Source organism: Parastagonospora nodorum (assembly GCF_000146915.1).
Source record: "Parastagonospora nodorum SN15 chromosome Unknown scaffold_32, whole genome shotgun sequence".
Classification (NCBI taxonomy): Eukaryota; Fungi; Ascomycota; class Dothideomycetes; order Pleosporales; family Phaeosphaeriaceae; genus Parastagonospora; species Parastagonospora nodorum.
Genome location: NW_001884580.1, coordinates 43,535 through 51,500, shown reverse-complemented (window position 1 = coordinate 51,500; position 7,966 = coordinate 43,535). Strand labels below are relative to the sequence as shown.

Below are 7,966 nucleotides of genomic sequence, written 5' to 3'. Positions count from 1 at the left end.
TGGTCTGGGACAGTCAGCATTGTTACGGTATTGTTTGTACTTGTATTGTAGCGTGTGTTGTATGTTTCTTACCAGAACGCGGAAGCGGTACAGCAGCTCGGCGGCGTGTGGGTAGACTCCGCAGCTGTACTGGAAGCTGCCAAACTCGTACAGCTGGTTGACCATCTCGACGGTGACGCCGTGCGTGTCCTTGAGGTATGCCAAGTTCTGCACCTTGTCGGAGCGCAGGTTGGTGACGACATTCTCGTCGTCCAGCAGGCCCGAGATCTTGCTCGTCTCCTCCTCCAGCTTGTCGCGTCGCTGCAGCACCTGGTCGCGCTTCGTCTTGTACTCGTCGGGCATGTCGTCCAGGTTGTGCACGTCCTGGTACAGCTGGCCCACGAAGTCGGTCATGTTGGTCGGCTTGAGCAGCTCCAGCAGCAGCTTCTTCTGGTCCAGCGGCTGCTCGGCATCCTCGTCGGCGCTGAAGTTGAGCAGCGGGTAGATCAGATGGCGGTCGAGGTTGGGCATCAGCTTGGGAAGCAGGCTGTACTGCTCGGCGACGTTGCCGCTGTCAGTCGCTGATTCGGCCATGGTGGGTGGTCGCAGTGAAGGTGTGGTTGTCGTCGTGGCTGCGGGCGCGAATTTCCTGGTCGTCGGCGGGCGGTGGTGGGGTTTCGCAGTAGGAAAAATGACTGTGCGTAGCGAAGACCCCTGCAACTCACAACGACGCTAAAAGTTATGGTGTTGACGGCGAGACGAACGTGAGCAGACCTCCACCACAGCCATTGCACCGCCAATCTTGCGTATAGCAGCGTCGTCACGCCCTTCGCCGTCACAATGCCGCGAGATACAGACCCTGAGGCCCCCTGCTGAGGCCCCTGGCAGACCCCCAGGCCCGTCACGTGTTGCCAGCACTTCCGCTTCTCGACTGCATCAAGACTATGCGCGGAGAGTATGTCTTCATGATATTCTTCACATGCGAAGAATGGCTTACTAATCCCACAGTAGAGCCAGTCACGTCTGCGAAGCCCACTGCACCATCACAAGCTCCCCCGGCACCTCCCACAACCCCACAGGAAGCCTCACGCGCAGCCGACCTCGCCGCTGCAGAAGCCGTCACCGAGTCCGACAGTGCGCAGCCACCAGAGCCCAAGCCCGAACTGCCCTCCCAACATGGGAAGACACCAAACCCCACAAAGAAGGCCGATGCCGTATCCCCACCTACCACACCAACACCGCATCCCGACACCCAAGCCGCCCTGAAGAAAGCGCCCGCATCGTCGCAAATAAACACCCTCAACACCAAGGCAGACGACATACCCAGGCCGTCTGCCACATCAACATCCAAGCCCAACACCGAGTCGTCCTTGAAGAAGCCCAAAGCCTCGACACCACAAAAACCCACTCTGATGTCAATCGACTTACCACCACCAAGGTACCACGTCAGGCGCACGAAAAACAACAATCTGCCAATATACACCGACTACAAGCGCGGTGGGAACTTGCATCTGACCACAATACGCAAAATAACAGGGGATCTGTCGCAGCTCAGGGATGAGCTGAGAGTATACTTGAACAAGAAGGAAGAGGACGCCAAGATTAACACCCTAACACAGCATGTCATAGTCAAAGGTCATCATCCCGTCATGGTCAAGACCTTCTTGGAGCAGAGGGGCTTTTAGAAGATTGCAATGTATATTGTGTATATTATGTAAAAGAGCTAGACATTGTGGAATTACATTACCATCACGATGCGGTATCATGCTACACTTCAGCATTCGCACCCACTTTGCAATATTCATTCTTCCCCGTCGACCATCCTCTGTCTCTCCTCAACCTATGCATATCAGCCCATAGTCCGCATTATTGTATCGAAGCTGACAGCATGCCACAATTACTCCCACTCACCGCTCGAAGCAAACGCCCAATCTTGCACCCCACCGCCCGCGAAATTTTCGACGCACCAGCAAACACACACCTCCCACTGCGCGCGCTCTTATCTTACCACTCGAAGAACTGTTGAGCCGCCCTCTCACTTGATTGTTGAGGAGACACGGCTGTGCTTAGATTGCGGGAGGAGATAAGACTGCCACCACTATTCCTTCTACTTCTCCAACCTCCTCCTCTTCTACTACTTTTCTGCAGGTCTTGGATCCATTGATACAGCACTACTTCAAGACACGCCCCAACAATGGCGCTCACCAAGCTTGTCAAGATGCTGCTGGCATTCGTGCTCGTCGCCCTCGCCGCGGCCTCAAACTGCGACCCCTCCTGCCGAAAGATCGTCCTTGACTGCGCCAAAGCCATCGGTCCGTATAACGCCAAGGCCATCATTCCGGTCGATATGTCGCAGTGTCTCAGTCTCCTGTGTAAGACGTGGGGCGAGAAGGTAAGAAAGATACTCTAGAGGTCTGCGGTGGTTTCACTGACGCTGAACCTAGTGTGGTGACTGTGGCCTCTGCATGGACTGGCACAAGTCTGGAAATTCGACGTCAGCGGCGCATGGAGTTGGGGTTCAGCCGAGGACGCTTACTACGAGTGTGGTGACGGAGGAGAGCTCGAGTGTAGTGGAGAGTTCGACTACTGATGCTTCGACTACCGAGACTCCAGAGAGCTCGACGCTCAAGACCACCAGAACTCCGAAGAGCTCGATCACGACCTGGACATCAGCACCTACTACGGCCAAGCATTCGTCCACCAAGACGAAGAAGCACTCAACTGCTAAGACTTCGAAGCATTCGACCAGGAAGCACTCTACGAAGCACTCTACGGCAACTACCCCAACCACCACGACCTCCACTTCCAGGAGTCTGATGACCCACTCCCCCCCTCCATCCGGCCCCCCAACGCCTCCCTCCAAACGCGACGATCCGATCCACTGCGGCTTTGGCTGCAACATCAACGAATGCGCGCTCGTCTGTATGCCGCAGTCGTACATTGACAGCTACAAAAAGTACCCAGGCAACCAGTGGTTCGACAACAACGGCGCTGAGGTGACCGTCACGCTACGCAGCGGCGTGTGGAAGTGTAATGGTGGTGGATGTGTGCGCACGACGCAAACAGGCGAATGTTGGACGTGGTGCGATCAGTATGGGCTGAACTGCCAGTTGATGTGTAAGGGCAAGAAGACGATGAGAAAGAGGGGGCATTGCTGGGAGATGTGTGATCCGGGAGGGCTTCACTGCTCTATCACGTGCAATGCGGAGAAGGAGAAGAGGCAGTGCCGAGAGGTTTGTGATGAGACGGGCAAGTGCACGAGCGAGTGCGTTGATGAGCCGAAAAAGACGTGCTGGCAGGCTTGTGATTCGCAGGGGGAGAATTGCAGGGAGGAGTGCTCAGTTGTTGGCAATATCGACTGATCGGGAAAAATGTGGTTTTGGAGATTTTGGCGGTGATGAATACCTGGAGTGGAGAGAGAAAAGGAAAGATTGGTGAGGGGGTGAAGAAGTGGATAGGAGTATGACGAAAAATGATGATGAACATTCCATAAACCCTGCTCTTTCTTCGTGTGTGCTATTCATGTCCATCTTATACTGACTCTTACTCGCCAGATCAAACTTTCCTTCTCGCATCTCCCGCATTACTCTCCAATCCTAGTCCACCCCGCAACATCCCCAATATCCACTACTCCCCCTTCCCAAATGTCCCTTCCCTCACACCCCTCCTTCCACCCCATCGCCTTGCACCCCTCCCTCCCCTCCACCAAATCCGCCACGACGCCCCCAACAACCGGACACACCTCCCCCCTTCCCCCCACCGCAACCACCAAATTCCCCAACCGCGGATGTTTATCAATTACCACGCCACCGTCCCGCGTATCCGCCCGCCACACCAATCGCGCGTGGGAAAACGGGCGAGCTGCGAGATGCGGCAGCGTCTCCCTCAGCACCCCCCGCACACGCGCCTCCGCCTCAACCGGAATCTGCGCCCTCGCAAACGGCACAGAAGCATACGTATACGTCGACGTATTCGCCACGGGATTGATGTACCCCTGATGCTGATCCGAGATCTGCACCTCCCCGCGGTTCCCATCGACAACAATCCTGCCAGTGTCGAGCACATCAAGGGGGATTTGCTTCGCTTCACCATCCTCGAGCGATATGTACGCGACCCCGCGCGCCCGCGGCACAATCTGCGCCTCGAAATCGAGGAGCAGGGTGGAATACGCGCCCGCGGCTAAAATGACTGTTTTACCTAGATATATGGTGTTGCAGGAGGTGCTTAGGCCGGAGAGAGACGGGGTGCTGGTGGAGTAGATTAGGCGCGTAACTTCATACTCTTTTCCGCAGAGGAAGCGCACGCCGAGTTTGGCGGCTTCGTCGCGCAGAGCTGTTGTCACTCCGCGCGTGTCGATCCAGCTGTAGCCGCGGGGGTTGGGGACGCCGAGACAGGAGGGGAATGCGCTGGTGGGCGGCGTGAAGGAGGGCGATTGAGAGGCGAGGCGGGATTTGTGGCCGGTGGAGAGGGGGGTGGCGTGGTAGAAGGGGGAGAAGAGGGGGTCGGTACGCCATTTTTGGAGGGAGAGGGTGTGTAGGTTGGTCTGAGAGGGGGCTGGAGGGTGATTAGTTTGGTTGGGTGGTAGTCGAGGAAGAGTTTGGGGAGCATGAAACAGAAAGCTGGCTCGCCGCTCGAGTTGGGGGATGTTGTGTAAATGAATTGTGACTTGGCTTGAATCTGATGCTGGTGCTCAAATGCCGGGAGGATCGGAGAAGAGGTGGGGAACTCAATATCGGATACTAGAAGAACACGCGAGAGCGTGCCGTGTCCAATGGTTTGCATGAAATGACTGCTGGTGTATGTGGATCGAAGAAGATACTGGGCTATAGATGACGAACCATGGGATGCCTAACATTTGTGACGTATACATTTGAAATCGATCGATGGGTTCGAGAGATATAGAGATAAGAATGCAAGAATAGGGAGATAGAACAACGTCGGCTCAAGTTTATAAGTGGTAGTGAGGAAATACTGCGAGAAGATGTACTGTACCTTCTTCTGCAAACACGTTCCGATGGTTCCCTACGGAAGTAGATGAGGGAAAGTCACTACCATCGAGAACAGTGATGCCCGTATGCCCTCTGCGGGCGAGCTCGAGAGCAATGGAACATCCCCAAGTCCCAGCCCCGATGATGAGGATGTTGTCCTGCGCCATATTCCCAGGTGCGTATTCCGGGCAGAGGTATAACCGGAGCTGCTATGCGGTTTGACGAAGTGTTCAAGCGATTCCTTGTGCAACAACGAGGCCACGTTGCGATTTATACCCAGATTTCTCACGTCTCTAGATCTGCCATGTATAGCCTTCCACCAGTAAGATTGGGCGTGGTGCCGTCTGCAGGCTTTGGCGAGCGCCCCGTCGGCTACCGATTACCGCCTTACATGGCTGATATCGGCGAAGAGGGTGGTCGAAGGATGTCAGACGGGACATTGTTACCAAACACGTCACGTTGGCTGCCGGCACCTCAGGTACACGGGTTTGTTCAGCTGCGACGCGCGTGGGCACGTGCAAGAACCCCACGTCCATCCCCAAACGTACTAGCCCGGGTTTGCGCGTGGGCGTCATCGCGAACTTTTGAGACTGAGGCCTTGTTCACGCGCCACACGATGTTCCGCACATGCACTGCCGCGCTGCGTCTGCCCTCTCGATTGGAGAGCAGATTCCTGTCATGGCAACAGGTGCGACATCATCAAACGAGAATGGGGACCTATTGGACGCCCAAGAAACTTGCCATCAGTGAGCGCTATCCTCTCACAGCGGATTTACATAGATGCATGCACCCAGCTTTGGTAGAGAAGCGGGGAAAAGTGTATGATAATGTTAGAACAAAAATTGGCAAGCTCAAAACCTCCGCGGGCGTTGTTCTTCGGACGCAGATTGTAAGTCCCGACCTGTGTGGTATGTCGTGCCTTTGGAGAAGACAGCCAAGTCCATGCAGACGCTGATACACGGTCAGATGATGTATTGAAGTACATGGCACACACATTAGAACCGTACAAGGGCTGCGATATACTCGACATCAATCCTGGCGTCGGTCTCTGGTCTCAAAAGCTTCACGAGTTCCTCAAGCCTCGAAACCACATTCTGCTCGAACCGAGCCCCGATCTCTTCCGGCCCTTCCTCGACCCTCTCCTGAATGCACCCGACTCCAAATACAAACTCGTGAACAAGGATCCATTGAAAGTCGAGTCGTACAGAGAACTCGTTGACGAGGGCGCATTTCCGCAACAGACTCGGATAGACCCGCAGGATCCCAAAGGCCAAGATCTCAACCAGACTCTGCTTGTGACGGGCTCTTTAGCATGGGATCCTTTTCTTCCGGGCTTGAGTTTCGACTCCATGGCTAAACAGCTTTACCACCACTTTACTCCTGCCGCTTGGTCAAACGACTTATTCCATGCCTTTGGACCCGTACGCACTCTGTTCTGGGTCCAGACCGAAGACTTCAACCATGTAGTGGCAAAATCTCCCACGTACATGCTAAAGTCGAACCGCTTGCTTGAGATGACACAGAATTTGAATCTGGTGGTTACCTCAGAACGAGAGAGCCGTCCGGCAGGAAAAGGTGCAATTGGTCGTGAGCCGCAGTACGAAATCGAAAGCACTATTCGCGCAATCCGATCCGCAAAGAAAGCTGGCTTCGACATTCCAGAGCATCGCCGTGATGTGACCCACAAATACGCTGAGCTGATCGAAGAGGCTTCGGGTGGGTCTGGCATCATCAACAGCGAGACCATGATGGAGCTTATGTACGCCCAGTATCGCGCGGGCAATAGGCCTACTCAGTTCCTTCCTCAGGGTATACTTGACTGTTTCGAAGTGGAAAAACAATTGCAGGAGGAACATCCAGATCTAAAGCTTTCACCTATATTTCCTCTAAGCAAAAAAACCGCGGCCACCGTGACAAACAAAGCTCACCCAGCTAGTGATAAAGTACGGGAGTACACGAAAACACGCGCGCTAGTCGCGCACCGGCTGAGGCAGCGGATAAAGTTCGAAGAGATAGTGATTATTGGCGAGGAAATCTACAAGCTTGAATGCAAGGCGCTGAAGATGAAAGAAGGCCCTGGGAAAGCCAAAACCCTCAAGCAAATTGAACAACTGGAAGAGCAGTGGGATCAGCGTCTCGCGCAACTATCCCGGAACTTAGAGCACGCACCTGTCGCCGAGCTGGACGATCGCATCAACCTGCGCTACCCACCACATCCACGGATCCAATGGGATCAGCGGCTGTTTGATCCTCTGATGTCACGCGAAGACGAAGTGTGGCCTCGCAATCGCGTCTCCCTCATCTCCGCCACGCCCATTCCCCGACCCGCAAGCGACGACCCAGAATGGCACGAACAGGTGATCGACTTTGTCTTTGGCTTGTACGCCAATTCGAACAGGTCAGTCATCGAAGCACTGGACAGCATGCAGCATGGCCTCTCCGACATCATCAAGGATTGTCCGAGTCTCACGGATCCGGACAAGGGGGGGAGGTTGCAGCTCAAGCACTTGAGGGTCAAATTGTTGACCATGGAGATGATCTACGAAATGGCAAAGGCGTATAAAGAGTGGCCATTCAAGGCGCCGGGGTCGGATCGCAGCTTGTACTTTAGGCATAAGAATTAGAGATCGGGTCAAGATGCGGACATGCCGACATGGCGTGGCGGAGCGTGCGTTATGTCGTACTTCCTGCCAGTACACGTTAAATTACGACAGTCTATTTGATGCGCTTGAAGCTGTAGTGCAATTTCGTACGATTTCTCACATCAAACTACTAATTTGATGCAACTCGATAAGGCTGTTCAGCGGGCGATTTTGCCAACATGAAACTCTAGCCTGCAACCCTATCGCCCGCCTAAGTGCACGATGCGTACCTTGTAATTACCTTCAAACATCACGCACTGCATGCAAAACCTTCGCAGGAGTAAAATTGAGCTCAAAAGAGCTCAGTCTTGTTGTATGTGTGTATATATACAGGAGAATGTAAGAGCAACCCCGCGC

At 54.3% G+C, this 7,966-nt stretch overlaps 6 protein-coding genes across 6 annotated transcripts in view; 4 read left to right on the top strand and 2 right to left on the bottom strand.

Moving 5' to 3' along the window:
* SNOG_14487 (hypothetical protein) overlaps positions 1 to 611 on the bottom strand; it is a 1,838-nt gene extending 1,227 nt beyond the window's left edge. The window contains exon 1 of the mRNA XM_001804619.1: positions 58 to 611. Within this exon, the coding sequence (XP_001804671.1) occupies positions 58 to 573 (516 nt within the window). The 5' untranslated portion in view covers positions 574 to 611. The remainder of the gene's footprint in view (positions 1 to 57) is intronic.
* A 312-nt stretch (positions 612 to 923) lies between these two features.
* On the top strand, positions 924 to 1,664 carry SNOG_14486 (hypothetical protein; the record flags this gene model as incomplete). Its single annotated transcript, XM_001804618.1, has 1 exon — positions 924 to 1,664. One exon carries the CDS (start codon positions 924 to 926, stop codon positions 1,662 to 1,664), a length of 741 nt encoding a protein of 246 aa, XP_001804670.1.
* Positions 1,665 to 2,173: 509 nt separating this feature from the next.
* SNOG_14485 (hypothetical protein) lies at positions 2,174 to 3,341 on the top strand (the record flags this gene model as incomplete). Its single annotated transcript, XM_001804617.1, has 4 exons — positions 2,174 to 2,351; positions 2,460 to 2,556; positions 2,593 to 2,703; positions 2,789 to 3,341. 4 exons carry the CDS (start codon positions 2,174 to 2,176, stop codon positions 3,339 to 3,341), a joined length of 939 nt encoding a protein of 312 aa, XP_001804669.1.
* Positions 3,342 to 3,562: 221 nt separating this feature from the next.
* On the bottom strand, positions 3,563 to 5,134 carry SNOG_14483 (hypothetical protein; the record flags this gene model as incomplete). Its single annotated transcript, XM_001804615.1, has 2 exons — positions 3,563 to 4,533; positions 5,029 to 5,134. The coding sequence occupies 2 exons, from the start codon at positions 5,132 to 5,134 to the stop codon at positions 3,563 to 3,565; spliced, it is 1,077 nt and encodes a 358-aa protein (XP_001804667.1).
* SNOG_14484 (hypothetical protein) lies at positions 3,624 to 4,162 on the top strand (the record flags this gene model as incomplete). The annotated part of the gene is made up of 2 exons (XM_001804616.1): positions 3,624 to 3,967; positions 4,033 to 4,162. The coding sequence occupies 2 exons, from the start codon at positions 3,624 to 3,626 to the stop codon at positions 4,160 to 4,162; spliced, it is 474 nt and encodes a 157-aa protein (XP_001804668.1).
* An 816-nt stretch (positions 5,135 to 5,950) lies between the features above and the next one.
* On the top strand, positions 5,951 to 7,591 carry SNOG_14482 (hypothetical protein; the record flags this gene model as incomplete). The annotated part of the gene is made up of 1 exon (XM_001804614.1): positions 5,951 to 7,591. One exon carries the CDS (start codon positions 5,951 to 5,953, stop codon positions 7,589 to 7,591), a length of 1,641 nt encoding a protein of 546 aa, XP_001804666.1.
* Between the last annotated feature and the right edge of the window lie 375 nt (positions 7,592 to 7,966).